The following is an 18,194-nucleotide window of genomic DNA, read 5'->3' on the forward strand; positions in this document are numbered from 1 at the left end:
GTAAAATCGAAAAATCAAATCAAGAATAATAATAAACTGAATATTAAACAAATTAGGTAGGTACATAGGTACTGATCAAATAAACTACGGGCTAAATAAAAAAAAAATATGGCCCCTTCATTTTTTACTCAAAAACCTGTTTAAGTGGGAAAATCAAGCCTCTATAAGTAAGTAGGAATGACTTTTTCTAGATACTTGGTCCGGAGCCTCTGTATGTGGGAGAGGTTGCCATTTTCCTAGGTCCGGACCCTTCTGCAGACCTCTGTAAGTGAGAATTTGTAGGAAAGCATAGTATCTTAATGACATATTCCTCTTCCTCCAAACCAGTGTTCACATTTACCTCTATAAGTGGGATTAGGAAAATGGAAACCTCTCTAAGTGGGACACTTTTTAACTGGGAAACCTGGATGAGTGGGAAAAAATTGTCGGTCCCTTGGATTCCCACTTAGACAGGTTTGACTGTATTTGGCAACAAGCTACCCACCTCCTCAATTTAATCTAACCCAGCCAGAGCAGAGCCGGGAACCCACCAGCATGTGATTCCCCTAGAAATCTTCTCCCTTTTTGTCTGCCAAATGTCCAAGTGAATCACCTACAGAATAGAATAGAATAGAATAGAATATACCTTGTTTATCCTGCTCGAATGAGACTAAAAAGTCCCTTTACCCCAGCAGTCTAAACAAGGTCTCGTTTATTTTATGGGTTTAATATTGTACAATGCTTAGTTATTACTATAGAGTATAGACCTTGCTTAATTAAAAAAAAAGAAAAAAAAAATGACAATAACAATAATGATGATAATAATAATGATAATGAGAAGAGGAAAAGAGGAATAGATTAAAATAAAGAAATAGAGTTGAGTAAATTATGATGATCTTAGTGATGGAGGTGTGATGGATACTAAAGTGAAATTTGAGGAGCTACGTACGGGGAGGACAGGTGGCCATGCCAGTCAAGTGCACGCACACACACGCACACACAAGGCAACAGTACTCAACACACGCTCACACATACACACACACCCTCCCGCCAGCTTTATGGACGATTGAAGAGACCTTCACTGACCGCCTTGTCTAGAAGTGTTTTGAAGGAGAAGAAAGAGAGTGAGTTCAGGATGGGTAGGGGGAGTGCGTTCCAGAGGTCTATGGAGGACAGGTATTCCAAGATTTCCAAGTGCCATTCCAGTGATAACGATTACGAACTACTTGGTTTTACCCTAGGTATGCCTGTAGGTGTAGGCTCCCTAGGTCTAGGTAGTTCGGCAAAAATTGTTAATGGGGTGCAACATTAGTTGCGGGTCCACGAGGTGCACCCTGGGTAACGCAATCTTCCGCAGAGTAATCCTATCGCTATAACTTTATATGTCGAAGTGAAGAAATGAGAAGTTATGCTTAACAAAATATATAATATACATAATATTATGTACATACATAAAGTCAGTACTGTCTTTTTTTTCAAGGCAGACGCACTACCAACTAAGCTAACTAGGCTGGCGGTCTGTGATTTTGTGGGACTTTCAGAACTGAACTATTTTGTATGATCTCAAGAAACTTTCTTGAAGAATGTCACTTAAGTACCTAAGTCTTTGCAAAAAAAGCTAGCTTATCATTTAATGATAACCCAATTATCTGTCACTTTGTTTTTGTTGCAGTATATTACCCCCTGGTGCTGATTTATATGGAGATCTCAATACAAGGATACTGCCATCTAAACCCATCTGTGAGGTAAGTTACATACTGGACTTCATGTAATGCCTAATAAGTACCTACATATACAGATGACCTCTTTATATTGGGTATTGTTTATACTCAGACCATCTGTCTGACAGTTGGAATGTGTGTGGTGCTTCCCCTTATCCGCCAACCTGGGGCCCGCTTCGGCGGGGCCCCCGTGTAGCAATTAATTTTTGCGGAACTTCGAGACCTTAGGGAGCTACATGCATAGCATACCTAGGAGATTACTTGGAGTTCATAAGTAGTGTGTGGTGGTAAAAGCTGTACAGACCTAGGTCTGAAGCTGTACAGACCTAGATCTCAAGCTTTTTCCAGCACACTCTTCAAAATGATCTGATAAACATAGGTCTGGCAGACTGTCTGAGTGGCATGAATGGCAGGCTTAACAACTGACGGATGCTATAATTTTCTTCTCCACAGCCCTATCGAGGAGAAGTGTGCTACAGTTTACTCAAGCATGAAATGGTCTACATATCACCCAACACAACACAGGCCATGCTGGAAGCAAAACTAGCCAAGGCTCTCGGAGTGATTGGAGCTTCTCAGTAAGTGAATTATTGAATTTTTAGGTGTTAAATAAATTAAAGAGAAATGGTGTGGGTAAGTAAGTTCTTAAAACTTGGAAACAGGTATCCATGCTAAAGTCTGCTAATCAATCTATTTTTGTTTCTCATACTAATCAATCTATTTCTTCATTCCAGGGATCTCTCATTCCCATTTCTTTACTTCTATATATACTCATAATTTTATATTGTTAGGTTGTCTCATCCATTATTCATTATCCACAAACTATGGCCCGTTTAGCCGGCAAGTAGTGTAGTATCAAAATTTTGAAGAATTTCAAATTTCAAGATTTTCAAGACCTTACCTTAGGGAATTAGGGAACTAAACGGCACACCTGGGTAATAACTTGGAGTTCGCTAATAGCAAGTTTTTTCGCGTGCTACCTAACCCTTGGTCTTTTGTGGGATAAAGCCACGCTAAAGTCTGCTAATCAATCTATTTTTGTTTCTCAAACTAATCAATCTATTTCTTCATTCCAGGGATCTCTCACAGCAATGTGTCCCATACACACTTCCCTCTCTCTGCTTCTCATCATTTCCAGTGTGTCGGAAAGACTCCCCAGCTCAACCACCCAGGAGGATATGTCGCCAGGTAACTGAGAGGTTCTGGGTTTGAATCCCTCCTTCATTATAACTCAGTGGGTAAAGGGACTCTTTGGTCCTACTCCTAAGACAAATTGACTCTTTTTAATTTATCCTCTTCTATAAGAGAGCAGGAGCTAGCGATAAGATATTTTACCTCATAAGAGTCATAAGGTTCAAAAGTTTATCGCTTAAACCTATACTTTTCCAGTTAAAGTGGTTTTCAATGGTAAATTGGGTTCCTCCTTTTTTGTGGGACCAATTTTTCAGAGGTATTTTTCCGCAGTAGGTACCAATGTAAATATTTCTACGTAGGTACTGCGAAAATATATTTCTATGCAAGTACTGCAAACAGGTAGATTGTAGTCATGAACGCATCATACGTTACATCTTTTGTACTCATCTAGTACCACTATACGCAAGTAGTAAACACAGGACCTACAAAGGCTAACTAGAAGCATTTGATTGAACTAACTTTTGTCCCATCCCCGCAGCCCCCTAAGGCGCGGGGGACCCCGCAGAACATTTAGGCGCCCTCTCCCTATTTTGTTAGGTGGGAAGAGTTTTATATTTTGTTATGCATAACTTCCCGTTTCTTCACTTCTATTTACTTTTGATTTTACCGTAAGGTATGCAAGAAATCGTTTTGTTATACCCCCTCACGAGGACCCGTCTGTGAGGTGTCTACAAAGTGTAGCAATACTTTTTGAAGAATTTCAAGACCTTAGGGAGCCAAAAGGCACACCGGGTAATAACTTGAAGTTCGCTAATAGCAACAGATCAGTTGCGCTTACTTGCGTGATGTTTCACCGTCGTATGTATGAAAGCCAAAGTTAAACTTTAGTTTAACTTAAGACGAACAATGTTGCCAATTTCATGTCATTTCTTGAGATACGTTTTGTTATACCCCCTCACGAGGACCCGCCTGTGAGGTGTCTACAAAGTGTAGCAATACTTTTTGAAGAATTTCAAGACCTAAGGGAGCCAAAAGGCACACCGGGTAATAACTTGAAGTTCGCTAATAGCAATAGATCAGTTGCGCTTACTTGGGTGATGTTTCAAGTCATAGAGCAGGAAAAATGAGGACCTACGGAATTTTTCTTTTTCTTCTACGACTTCTAAATCCCGAGAAATTGTTTCATTGCTATGAAATACAAACGGGCGGGAATGAAATACTCCATCTTTGTAACCAAATTCCCTTTAGAAATGAGCTTTTTTTATTTTTTTCAAGAACAGTGTATCTTCGTAGAAGCTTAACCCATCCTTTAGGGCTGTTTGCCCTTACACCTAAGCCTCAGATTGGGCTTTTTGTGTATGGAGTTAAGCTGTTCTTACTCTTTATAGTAAAAAAAAAAGAAACAAGCGGGGCCCGTCCCTCCGGGAATTTTTTAGCCCGTAGTTTATTCGATCATGGTTAAAGAATACCTTTGTACCTACCTAATTTTACCGGTAAATCGTGAACTTTGACGTCACGGCATACGCTCCCGTAGGCAAAGACGTCACATCAAATGTCCCGAGCAAAGCTCCCTCGGAGGCAACGTATTAATGTGTTTGTGCGCATACGTTTCTGCGCAGTTCTTTCTGCTCCTACGCTAGTGTGCTTGCATACTGGCGCCATTAACGGACGAAAAAAAGAACTGCGTAAAGTCTGACGTCACACATATTTGAACTCTTTTATTAGAATGGGAAATAAAAATTGAATTTTCGACCTTTTACAGTTATTTTTTCGGAGTTTTGAACTCAGATTTGGATTTTTCCCAACTTTTTACATAGGAATCGACCACGTAAAGTCTGACGTCACACATATTTGAACTCTTTTATTAGAATGGAAAATAAAACTTGAATTTTCGACCTTTTACAGGTATTTTTTCAGAGTTTTGAACTCAGATTTGGATTTTTCCCAACTTTTTACATAGGAATCGACCATTTATTTATAATTTTTGCCCATTTGCAACTGCTCCATTAAGGGGTACTATAATTCCCAGTATTACCACCAAGGTCTCGAAAAATACCCTAAATTCTTCCAAAAATCACCCTAAATTTAGAGTTGCCAGATTTGTTTACAAATCATAAAAAAATGGGTTAAAAATTCAGATTTTTACCCGGAACAGAAGCATCCCCCCCCCTGATTCGCGGGAGGCCGGGTACTAGCGGGCCCTAAAGACATTTAGGCGCCCCCTCCCTATGAGTAGAATATATTTTGTTATACATAACTTCTCGTTTCTTTACTTCTACACATGATTTTAAATTGTCAGATTTCTCTTCAGCTATTCCCCTTATCCGCCAACCTGGGGCCCGCTTCGGCGGGGCCCTCGTGTAGCAATTAATTTTTGCGGAACTTCGAGACCTTAGGGAGCTACATGCATAGCATACCTAGGAGATTACTTGGAGTTCATAAGTAGCGAAGCGATTTAGATCATGGATCGTAAAACTCATTAAAAATATCTACAGGTCGGCATGTCAATACTACTCAAATATCGAGCCCGCCTCTGTGGCTGAGTGGTCAAGAGCACTGACTCAAACCTACAGTTGCTGGGTTCGCATCCTGCTCAGGGCGGAAATTTTCTGACCGAAATTTTCCGGTCATGGATGTTAACGAATGTGCCTTGAAGTAATGCGCAAGCGGTTCAAAGGTATTTTTTTTTTAAATCAACAAAAGAATAATAATAACAATAAATAATAAAAAAAAAAATATCGAATAAAAAGTATCGAGTACTTTTTAGCCCCGGAATCGACATTGGAGCTTCACAGTAAGTGAATTATTGAATTTTTAGGTGTTGAATAAATTAAAGAGAAATGGTGTGGGTAAGTAAGTTCTTAAAACAGGTATCCATGCTAAAGTCTGCTAATCAATCTATTTTTGTTTCTCATACTAATCAATCTATTTCTTCATTCCAGGGATCTCTCACAGCAATGTGTCCCATACACACTTCCCTCTCTCTGCTTCTCATCATTTCCAGTGTGTCGGAAAGACTCCCCAGCTCAACCACCCAGAAGAATATGTCGCCAGGTAACTGAGAGGTTCTGGGTTCGAATCCCTCCTTCATTTTAACTCAGTTTGGTTGTTGAGTTCAAGGAAGCTACCTTTGATATACTGATGTAGTTACTTGTAGCCTGTTTCATAAAAGTATGGAACATTAAAAGTTGCAAGTGTAAAAGTTACACCTAGTAAAATTAAAAAGCGGTTCAAAGGTATTTTTTTTTTAATCAACAAAAGAATAATAATAACAATAAATAATAAAAAAAAAAATATCGAATAAAAAGTATCGAGTACTTTTTAGCCCCGGAATCGAACCCACGACCTATCACTTGCAAGGCAGACGCACCTCTGAGCTACAGCTAGTCAAGTCGGTATTTCATTGACATCCGCACTAACTTTATCCCTTTCCCGCAGCCCCCTGCGGGATCGACTATGTCCTTAGGGGCTTCGCAGGACATTTAGGCACCCCCTCCCTCTGTGTATACGTATATATTTTGTTAAGTATAACTTCTCATCTCTTTACTCCTGTTTAACCATGATTTTATATTGGAAGGTTCGAAAGTTTCTTCACCTGGCTTGGGACCGCGCAATAGCGGGGTCACCTCGATATTATTAATTAGAAATACCCTCCTTCTAATTAATGCCTATTTTTTGATGAACTATGAGGCCTTAGGGAGCTACATGCATAGCATACCTAGGATAACTTCGTAGTTCGCAATTCTCAATTTTATCATAATGTAATTAATTATTTTGTGCCCTTGTGGGTGGTGCATATCATTGCATAGCAGGTGTAATAAGGGTACAAAGTTTTATGGTGTAGTTGTCAAATACACTTGCCTGGTAGGTAATCATAAAGCCTGGGTTCAATCCCAGCCAAAGTATGGAATTTCATCCTGAATATACGTATTGTTGGAAATTATGACCAGAATAATGGTGGGTAAAGGGACTCTTTGGTCCTACTCCTAAGACAAACTGCCTCTTTTTAATTTATCCTCTTTTATAAGAGAGCAGGAGCTAGCGATAAAACATTTTACCTCATAAGAGTCATAAGGTTCAAAAGTTTATCGCTTAAACTTATACTTTTCCAGTTAAAGTGGTTTTCAATGGTAAATTGGGTTCCTCCTTTTTCCCCTGGATGTGAAAATTTTGTACCTTATAAGGTAAATTTCTCATCGCTAGCTCCTGCTCTATAATTTTCTTTCTACCTCCATTGTTACCATTTTACATGTTCTTATGGACTATTCCCGTAAACATACGTGATTATCCTCTTCTTGCACTAAAGCATCATATGATGCCAGATATTTAGAGCGATGCTGTGTTCTCAGGATTCATTGTTTGAGAAGTTATCCTATCATGCACGCCGACGCCATATGATGCCAGTAAAAAAATGTCATCCGGGGGGTCAAAGTAGGTATTTTTGGAAAGCTCTCTTCAAGCTGATTCCAAAAATGTAGGTATAATACCTTCATCAAGAAAAAAAAAAAATATATCTTTGTCTATTAAAAAAAAATGTGCAAGAAGAGGTTATAACGTGGGGTGTTTCTGTACAGGATTGTGAGCTTCTTGAAGACGAGCTGTGCAAGATAGAGTATGCCATTGCCAAGCGGCACTCACTCATCGGGCAGTCCGTGCCTATAGAAGACTGCAAACATTTACCCGAGGATGATTCCATCGAGAGCCATGCCTGTCTTCAGCTCGGAGTGCCTAAGCTGGAACCTGTGTTTGAAGGTGAGGTAATTTTCTTGCTAGGCCTCGGAAAGTTACTTTACGACTACAGTGGAACCTCGATTATTTCAACCTCCATTATATCAACTCTCTATTATTTCATCTCCAACAATCGGGGTTTTTCCTTATCTTTCAAAGAAATCCGGCTTTATCAGAGGAAGAGATCATTGAAAGTGTTCAAATAATGAGACTAATGACAAAGAAAACAATATCAAAGACGTGTTTTTTGTTTGTTTTATTTAATTTCAAAATAAAAGGGTATTTCTTCCCTATTTTTTTCTTTTGTAGCACTAAATTTGGCCCTATTTTGATTGTTTTATACGGAAATTCGATTATTTCAACTTTTGTACAGAACCATTGAGGTTTCAACTACCCTCAGTCCCAATTAGTTGAAATCATCGAGGTTCTACTGTAACTGTAATTCAACTCACATGAAGGGGTAAATGCTTTGATGTGCGAAACACTTCATCAGAAGACATGGAGAGATGTACTTGATCCACTCGACCCCATAACCAACCTCAGTGGTTAGCGCGGTGGACTTCGGATCTGTAGGTCGTGGTTCGAGTCCAAGTCAAGTCATAAAAATTTGCGTTGGGTATTTTTCCCTGAAAAAAAGGTAATTTTTAGGGTATTTTTTTCTGAAATAGGGTAATTTTCCGAAGATTTTGGTTGATTGTTTCATTGCTATGAAATACAAACGGGCGGGAATGAAATACTCCATCTTTGTAACTAAGTAAATTCCCTTTAGAAATGAGCTTTTTTTATTTTTTTAGCTTAACCCATCCTTTAGGGCTGTTTGCTCCTACACCTAAGCCTCGGATTGGGCTTTTTGTGTATAGAGTTAAGCTGTTCTTACTCTTTATAGTTTAAAAAAAAAAAAAAAAAATAGAAAAAATATATTTATTTATTTTTATGTACCTATCATTCCCCAGGTTTCTACAAGAGCTAGGTGAAGGTGCTTTCGGCAAAGTGTACAAGGGAGAGGTCTGCACTAGTGAAGGTCCAAGTCTGGTCGCCATCAAGACCCTGAAGGAAAATGCCAACCAGAAAACGGCCAGCGACTTCCGACGAGAGGTAATTGAAACTAAACCACGGTAGACGTGTTTGGTATCTGCACGGGTTTTACACTGAATATGTGTAGTATACATTTTCAAACTTATCGATGGTTATCGATAACTATCGATGGTTATCGATAGTTCTCCTCCTCTAACTCGACCCTTCTTCTTCTTCTTCTTCTTCTTCTTCTTCTTCTTCTTCTTCTTCTTCTTCTTCTTCTTCTTCTTCTTCTTCTTGAAAAAATATATTTATTTATTTTTATGTACCTATCATTCCCCAGGTTTCTACAAGAGCTAGGTGAAGGTGCTTTCGGCAAAGTGTACAAGGGAGAGGTCTGCACTAGTGAAGGTCCAAGTCTGGTCGCCATCAAGACCCTGAAGGAAAATGCCAACCAGAAAACGGCCAGCGACTTCCGACGAGAGGTAATTTAAACTAAGCCACGGTAGACGTGTTTGGTATCTGGACGGGTTTTACACTGAATATGTGTAGTATACATTTTCAAACTTATCGATGGTTATCGATAACTATCGATGGTTATCGATAACTATCGAGAAACTAAACCACGGTAGACGTGTTTGGTATCTGCACGGGTTTTACACTGAATATGTGTAGTATACATTTTCAAACTTATCGATGGTTATCGATAACTATCGATGGTTATCGATAGTTCTCCTCCTCTAACCCGACCCTTCTTCTTCTTCTTCTTTGCTTTTTCCCGCCTACAAACGGAGTCGGCGTTTTTCGTCAGCTTCTCAATCAGCCCTAAAACTGGGGTGATTGCTTTGGGCTGACATTTGGTTTGGGCTACAAATTTTACAAGTGGATGCCCTTCGTACTCAACCTTTGCTAATTCTTTAGCTGGGGAAAATTCAGGCTGGTATGCTCCCTGTTTAAAGTCCCCCAGCTAAACTACTCTAATAAATTGCCTACTTTATTCCGCCCAGGTTGACCTAATGAGTGAGCTACGCCACCCTAACATAGTCTGTCTACTGGGTGTATGTCTATCAGGTGAACCTATGTGTATGCTATTCGAGTTTATGGTACGAGGCGACCTACATGAGTTCCTAATGAGCAGGAGTCCTCGCTCTGACATCAGCGGGTCGCAGGTTCAAGCCCCGCTCTCGCAGCAGGACTTCTCACACATTGCGCTACAGGTAAGCGTGTTAAAAATAGTGGGGTTTGATACAAAGAAGATTGATCAGCTGCGATCAATGGTTGAACATTTATTGGATTTGAAAAGAAGACTATCGATAACTTCCTTTCTTATGGGCAATTTTTACACTGATGTTGCCAGCAATGGTGAAACTTGTCTCAATAAACAATAAAGAAAGAAAAAAAACCTCCCCCAACTGCGAAGAGTATACGTTTTATTGGTGTTCTTTTCAAGAAGAATCTTCACAAAGTCACGTCAGACTGTATCAGTATATTTATTGGATTTGTTTATTTATTTTATGTTTAATCCATATCATTAACCCCTTCCAACACCATTTCCAGGTGGCTGCCGGCATGGCCGTATACGTTTTATTGGTGTTCTTTTCAAGAAGAATCTTTACAAAGTCACGTCAGACTGTATCAGTTTATTTATTGGATTTGTTTATTTATTTTATGTTTAATCCATATCATTAACCCCTTCCAACACCATTTCCAGGTGGCTGCCGGCATGGCCTACCTATGTTCCCATCACTACGTACACCGGGACCTCGCCGCGCGGAACTGTCTAGTCGGTGACGGCCTCACCGTCAAGATCTCCGACTTTGGCCTTTCCCGCGACGTCTATGCGTCAGATTACTACCGCATCCAGTCCAAGAGCTTACTACCCGTACGATGGATGCCACCGGAGAGTATTCTGTATGGGAAGTTTACCACGGAGTCAGATGTGTGGAGCTATGGCGTGGTACTGTGGGAGGTTTATAGCTACGGACTGCAGCCATACTATGGGTATTCTAACCAAGAGGTGAGAATTTAATCTATTTGTGGATTTCACCAATGACTTAATGAGATATTTAACTAATGTGCGAATTTTTAATGATCCAAACAGGAGTTTTTAAAAACTCCTCCTTTTTGGATCACTAAAAACTCCCTCTTGGATCACTTAAAATTCCTTCCTAGATATACCAATACCAAACAGTAAGGTACGTGCCAACTTTAAGTCCTATAAAAAAGTGTAAACACTGGATATATGTATTATATACTCGTGTTAGACGTTTCGAGAGCTCTTGGACGCCTTCCCCAGATTTGTGGCTTAAATACTTTTTTCTCTTGGATCACTTAAAATTCCTTCCTGGATATACCAAAACCAAACAGTAAGGAACGTGCCAACTTTAAGTCCTATAAAAAAGTGTAAACAGTGGATATATTACTCGTGTCAGACGTTTTGAGAGCTCTTGGACGCCTTCCCCAGATTTGTGGCTTAAATACTTTTTTTTAATCAATATTTTTTTTTTTTATAATAATAATAATATCTGCATTTTCTACCCTGTATTGCAGGTTATCGAGATGATCCGGTCTCGTCAGATGCTCCCGTGTCCCGAGGATTGTCCACCCCGTATGTACTCCCTCATGATGGAATGCTGGCATGAGGTACCCGTACGTCGTCCCCAGTTCCCTGAGATACACGCCAGGCTAAGGCAATGGGCCGGAGCCAGCGCCCCAGGCAACTTGTCACCCGCTCAGCTTGTCGTCAGACTACCTCCCCCGTATAACAAGTCGCGAAGCTCGAACCTGGAGCATTGGAACTAGGAGGCGGGAAGGAAACGGCTGGGCTGAAACATTGCAATTAGAAAGCAGGTAACCAGTGGATTATAAAAGGGCTGTATGGGTTAATTTTGACCCACCGAAAAGAAACTGCTCTTGAACATTTATTTAGAAGACATTAAAGTGCAGATCACGCTACAATTCTTCTTTTTCTTCACCTTTTCCCGTGTGCAGACCGGGTCAGCGTTTTTCGTCAGGATCTCAATCAGCCCTAACTAGGGTGATCGCTTTGGGCTGACATTTGGTTTTGGCTACAAATTTTACGAGTGGATGGCTGGATGCCCTTCCCTCTCAACCTTTGCTATTTCTTTAGCAAGGGAAATTCAGGCTGGTATACTCCCTGTTTATAGTCCCCCAACGAGACTAAGCTGGTCTACTCCCTGTTTAACGTCCCCCAGCCAGACAAGCAGATCACGCTACAATTAAATCCGTTTAAAATATTCTCTGGAGATTAAATGGGCGTTTATGAGTAATTATTTTACATTACATCCGCGCACAATATTTTAAACGAAACAATTATTTCAATCAAAAGACTGATAATTTCATTAACCATTGCAAGATTGCCAATTTTGGGACGTGCAATTCCTAATTTCCTTTAGAGATGAATCTCCTAATCCTCCTATAGTAAAAGAATTACTATATTTACTAACATGCATTAAAATTTAATTTAACCTTGGTGAATTAAACTGGGTGTTTTTTTTCTAATAAAATAATTACTAAACTTGTTGTTCGCGACAACGAAACTGGTATTGGACCACAATTCCATCCAGGATCCAGGTATTCCAAGACTTCCAAGTTCCATTCCAGTGATAACGATTACGAACTACTTGGTTTTACCCTAGGTATGCCTGCAGGTGTAGGCTCCCTAGGTCTAGGTAGTTCGGCAAAAATTGTTAATGGGGTGCAACTTTAGTTGCGGGTCCACGAGGTGCACCCTGGGTAACGCAATCTTCTGCAGAGGAATCCTATCGCTATAACTTTATCTGTCGAAGTGAAGAAATGAGAAGTTATGCTTAACAAAATATATAATATACATAATATTATGTACATACATAAAGTGTAGGTACTACCTAACTTTATCTTTTTTTTTTTTTTTTTTTTTTTTTTTTTTTTTTCAAACAATACTTTCCATTTATTTATACAATAATAATTCAATAATAGGTATTATAATAAATAATAATATACATTGAAAAAAGATTTAAGAAGGTCTTATCGTCCCGAAATCGAAGAGAGAGGGAGGGCAGGATTGGAGAAAGCCGGTCATTCCGAGAATGAATTTAATCTGTTGAAAGGTCAAAGTTCGCCCCGGGCAGGAATCGGACCCGCAACCTTTCGCTTACAAAGCAGGCGCGCTATACCCAGTGTTTATCTCATCCCCGCAGCCCCCTGAGGTGCGGGTTGCCGGGTACTTCGGGGTCCCGCAGGTCATTTAGGCCTGTCATTGGTAAATGTAAGAAATAATTCTATAAAACTCATTATTTCTCACATTTACCGGTTATTTTTCACAATAACCAGAGGGCCTTCCCACCTAATTAATATTGCATCCTCTCTGTTTCACCAGTGGACAACATGTGGCTGTACCTGGCCATCTCTGCGGGGAGCTGTCTCATCCTCCTCCTGCTGTTTCTCATCTACTGGTGTTGCACTAGGCGCTCGGAGAAACAGCTAGCCCGCGAATCCCGTCTCGGAAGCATGGGAGTGACTTCTAAACTGTCCCCGGTGAAGGGGGGAGGGAAAGGGAAGGAGGGGAGTGTAGAGCTGAGTGCACTCCTGCCGGGGAGTCAAGCTTCCAGTCTCAAGTCGTGTTTGGTGAGGGAGTTCCATCTGAGTGAAGTCAGGTAAGAGAGAGGTCCCGGGTTCGATTCCTAGGGTCAACAAAAAAAAAATTGTTTTTTTTTCTTTTTTTTTTTTCATATTACTGCCGAAGTGAAGTAACTTTTATTGTCTTGAATTTTTCCTTAATTTAGAACTGTAGATCTGTTTATTGGGCTATGGCAATGGAGGAACGTTTTAATGTTTTTAATTTAAAAGTAGGTATGTAGGTACTTAATGTGATTGCCACTAAAAATCCAAACGCAGTTTTTCTTACTAAAGATAAGTACCAAAGTTTGATAAAGAATGTGGTATTATTTTGAATTCGTCGAAATATTGTGTGTTTTGTGTAAAAGTATATTATTTATTTTTTTGTGTAAAGCAGAAAAAACTTGCTAGGTATTTGGGTTACTTTTAATTAACGACTGCTGTCAGAGTACCAGGTATTTTTATTTTAACTTCCTTCAAGGAACAGTTCAGTTTGCCACCTCTGTGGCCGAATGGTTAAGAGCACTGACTTTCAACCCTGAGGTGCTGAGATCAAATCCCGGCCAGGGCGGAAATTTTCTAATCAAACTTTTCCGTTCTTCGAATGGCATGGATGTAAAAGAATCTGCCTTGAAGTATTGCGAAAGTGGCGTCGAGGTATAATCTTATCTTTTTTTTTTTTTTTAAGTTTTTTCTGCTTATAAAAACTTTTTCCTATTCCTAAAGTGTACAATTTGTTTCATTATAAGTCCCAAAAACAGATCTGTCATCTTGTACAAATACCCCAATATAAAATGTATAATAATAAAGTTGGTTTTTCGCAGTAGATACCTAGTGTAGTGAATCATCATTTTGTGTATGTTGGTATGATGTACTTCTGTGAATTTACAGTATTTTACAGGTATTTATAAGCAAGGGCTAGGTCGATCCTACGTACTCCCAAATAGAAATCTGTAATGAGTGAGCGAGTTTTAAAACTACTCTTTTCAGTGAACTACTCAGTCAATGACTCACTCTTCAGCTCCTTATGGCCGATCTTACCACTGAGGTTGTGGTTATGTACCGGGTTGAGCTCGGACTAGGTGAGACAGGATATTGTTTCTACAATTTGGAATGGGAGTGGTAACTGAAAAACAAGGCAAGTTTACCAACCTTGCCTTCCCCAACCCGGTACATAACCACAACCTGAGAGTTAACACAGTGTCAAGGGTTTTCTTTGACGTCACCCATTTGATTTACACAGACCAGTATTTCTTGAACTCTGGATTACCTGAAACCTCTCTGTGGTAAGATCGGGCATTACACTTGTAGGGAGTTCGGATATTACTTACTGACTGTGTAGTTCACTGAGTAGTTCTTTTTTTGTAACTCACTCACTCTTTACGAGACATCTCTAATAGCAAGACGTATTCATAAATTGATTTTATAATATCAACGAAAATGTATATAAGTTCAACATTTTTTGTAACACTTTCTTTTGTATGTTTTGAAAAACACGTGAACATATTATTTGACCGTGAAAATATATTAACTTTTTTATTGCAAAAACAAAAAATGTCTTCTTTTTTGTCTTTTGTAGCACAGGTTTTGCAGCTCATAAAAAGAAGATATTTGATAGAGGGAACTGTAACAACGGAGGTCTTATCGGATTTGGCCTACTTTATTCAACGTTTGTGATCAATGGTTGAACATTTTTTTGATTTGAAAAGAAGAATGCCAGTAACTTGTACTCTTCAGAAAGGAAAAGGCTTCAAAAAAAGAAAAAAAGCTTTTTCCTTTCTTATGGGCAATTTTTACACTGATGTTGCCAGCAATGGTGAAACTTGTCCTGCGATCAATGGTTGGACATTTATTGGATTTGAAAAGAAGAATAGCAGTAACTTGTACTCTTCAGAAGGGAAAAGGCTTCAAAAAAAGAAAAAAAGCTTTTTCCTTTCTTATGGGCAATTTTTACACTGATGTTGCCAGCAATGGTGAAACTTGTCTGAATAAACAATAAAGAAAGAAAAAAACCTCCCCCAACTGTGAAGACTATACGTTTTATTGGTGTTCTTTTCAAGAAGAATCTTTACAAAGTCACGTCAGACTGTATCAGTGTATTTATTGGATTTGTTTATTTATTTTATGTTTAATCCATATCATCAACCCCTTCCAACACCATTTCCAGGTGGCTGCCGGCATGGCCTACCTATGTTCCCATCACTACGTACACCGGGACCTCGCCGCGCGGAACTGTCTAGTCGGTGACGGCCTCACCGTCAAGATCTCCGACTTTGGCCTTTCCCGCGACGTCTATGCGTCAGATTACTACCGCATCCAGTCCAAGAGCTTACTACCCGTACGATGGATGCCACCGGAGAGTATTCTGTATGGGAAGTTTACCACGGAGTCAGATGTGTGGAGCTATGGCGTGGTACTGTGGGAGGTTTATAGCTACGGACTGCAGCCATACTATGGGTATTCTAACCAAGAGGTGAGAATTTAATCTATTTGTGGATTTCACCAATGACTTAATGAGATATTTAACTAATGTGCGAATTTTTAATGATCCAAACAGGAGTTTTTAAAAACTCCTCCTTCTTGGATCACTTAAAATTCCTTCCTGGATATATACCAATACCAAACAGTAAGGTACGTGGCACTTTTAAGTCCTATAAAAAAGTGTAAAACAGTGGGATATATAGTATTAACTCGTGTTAGACGTTTGAGAGCTCTTGGACGCCTTCCCCAGATTTGTGGCCTTAAATACTTTTTTTTTTAATCAATATTTTTTTTTTTTATAATATAAGATAATAATATCTGCATTTTGCTACCCTGTTATTGGCAGGTTATCGAGATGATCCGGTCTCGTCAGATGCTCCGCGGTCCCGAGGATTGTCCCACCCCGTATGTACTCCCTCAATGATGGAATTGCTGGGCAATGAGGTACCCGTACGTCGTCCCCAGTTCCCATGAGATTACACGCCAGGCTAAGGCAATGGGCCGGAGCCAGCGCCGCAGACCACGACGCTCAGCTTGTCGTCAGACTACCTTCCCCGTATAACAAGGTCGCGAAAGCTCGAACCTGGAAGCATTGGGAACTAGGAGGCGGTTCAGGAAACGGCTGGGCTGAAACATTTGCAATTAGAAAGCAGGGTAACCAGTGGATATATAAAAGGGCTGTATGGGTCAATTTTGACCACCGAAAAGAAACTGCTCTTGAACATTTATTTAGAAAGCATTAAATGTGCAGATCACGCTCACAATTCTTCTTTTTCTTCACCTTTTCCCGTGTACAGACGGGGTCGGCGTTTTTCGTCAGCCTCTCAATCAGCCCTAACTAGGGTGATCGCTTTGGGCTGACATTTGGTTTTGGCTACAAATTTTACGAGTGGATGCCCTTCCCTCTCAACCTTTGCTATTTCTTTAGCAAGGGAAATTCAGGCTGGTATACTCCCTGTTTATAGTCCCCCAGCCAGACAAGTAGATCACGCTACAATTAAATCCGTTTAAAATATTCTCTGGAGATTAAATAGCGTTTATGAGTAATTATTTTACATTACATCCGCGCACAATATTTTAAAGGAAAAAATTATTTCAATCAAAAGACTGATAATTTCATTAACCATTGCAAGATTGCTAATTTTGGGACGAGCAATTCCCAATTTCCTTTAGAGATGAATCTCCTAATCCTCCTATAGTAAAAGAATTACTATATTTACTAACATGCATTAAAATTTAATAAATCTATTTATAAATCAAAACTCGGTATTATTTATCTATTCCAACATGGATCTCGGACTGTAGACGTGGGTTTGTAAAATGAAAAAAAAATATTAAAGACATTTTTATTATTTATTCCGGACATTAAAAGACATTTTCTTCCAAAGATTTAAAGACATATTACTATATTAGGTACGTATAATTAATTTATGTAATATTTATTATTGAATAAAAGACATGTAAAGTTGGTAATATTAAAGAATTTTGAATATTTTGATGGAATACCAGCAAAAAAAAGTTGATGTTTTCAGGCGATGTCCATCGTTTGACCATAAAATCTACACTTCAAAAGAATAACTGAAAAATCTCACGATTCTAAGCAATGTACAGAAGTGAAATTTTATTTATATGTAGATTTAATTCTGTGTTATTTTCTATTTATTTGTACAAAGTATTTTATTGTCCATAGTCACACGTTTTTTGTAACTTGTACGATAGTGTGGTGTATTAATATATTTATTTGAAATAAAACTAAATTAATTATCGAGGAATAATTATTTAATTTAATTATTCCTTGATAATTATTTGGTAAATTATATTTATTTGGTAAATTATTTTTACCTCTACCTAGTTGTTTATTTCTATTTATTTGTACAAAGTATTTTATTGTCCATAGTCACACGTTTTTTTGTAACTTGTACGATAGTGTGGTGTATTAATATATTTATTTGAAATAAAACTAAATTAACTATCGAGAAATAATTATTTAATTTAATTATTCCTTGATAATTATTTGGTAAATTATATTTATTTGGTAAATTATTTTTACCTCTACCTAGTTGTTTTTAACTGTATTATTTTGATTTCGTCGAAATATTGTGTGTTTTGTGTAAAAGTATAATTATTATTTATTTTTTTGTTTTTACTTTTAATTAATGACTGCTGTCAGAGTACCAGGTATTTTAACTTCCTTCAAGGAACAGTTCAGTTTGCCATCTCTATGGCCGAGTGGTCAAGAGCACTGACTCTCAACCCTGAGGTGCTGAGATCAAATCCCGGCCAGGGCGGAAATTTTCTAATCAAACTTTTCCGTTCTTGGATTGGCATGGATGTAAAAGAATCTGCCTTGAAGTGTTGTGAAAGTGGCGTCGAGGTACAATCTTATCTTATCTTTTAAGTTTTTTCTGCTTATCAAAACTTTTTCCTATTCCTAAAGTGTACAATTTGTTTTATTATAAGTCCCAAAAACAGATCTGTCATCTTGTACAATTACCCCAGTATAAAATGTATAATAATAAA

The 18,194-nt window shown here is 38.8% G+C and overlaps 2 protein-coding genes across 2 annotated transcripts; both read left to right on the top strand.

The window, feature by feature from the left end:
* Positions 1-1,651: 1,651 nt before the first annotated feature.
* LOC103518409 (inactive tyrosine-protein kinase transmembrane receptor ROR1) lies at positions 1,652-11,429 on the top strand (the record flags this gene model as incomplete). The annotated part of the gene is given in 9 exon segments (XM_026830208.1): positions 1,652-1,724; positions 2,154-2,278; positions 2,777-2,888; positions 7,409-7,752; positions 8,516-8,677; positions 8,920-9,061; positions 9,584-9,793; positions 10,288-10,593; positions 11,127-11,429. Coding segments are annotated over 9 exon segments (1,726 nt in total), but the record flags the coding sequence as incomplete, so codon positions are not given.
* Positions 11,430-12,955: 1,526 nt separating this feature from the next.
* LOC103518410 (tyrosine-protein kinase transmembrane receptor Ror-like) lies at positions 12,956-16,098 on the top strand. Its single transcript, XM_026830209.1, has 4 exons — positions 12,956-13,231; positions 14,085-14,094; positions 15,361-15,666; positions 16,021-16,098. Exons 1-4 carry the CDS (start codon positions 12,963-12,965, stop codon positions 16,096-16,098), a joined length of 663 nt encoding a protein of 220 aa, XP_026686010.1. The 5' UTR covers positions 12,956-12,962.
* The last annotated feature ends 2,096 nt before the right edge of the window (positions 16,099-18,194 follow it).

This window comes from Diaphorina citri, unplaced genomic scaffold (assembly GCF_000475195.1).
Source record: "Diaphorina citri unplaced genomic scaffold, Diaci psyllid genome assembly version 1.1 scaffold2183, whole genome shotgun sequence".
Lineage (NCBI taxonomy): Eukaryota > Metazoa > Arthropoda > Insecta > Hemiptera > Psyllidae > Diaphorina > Diaphorina citri.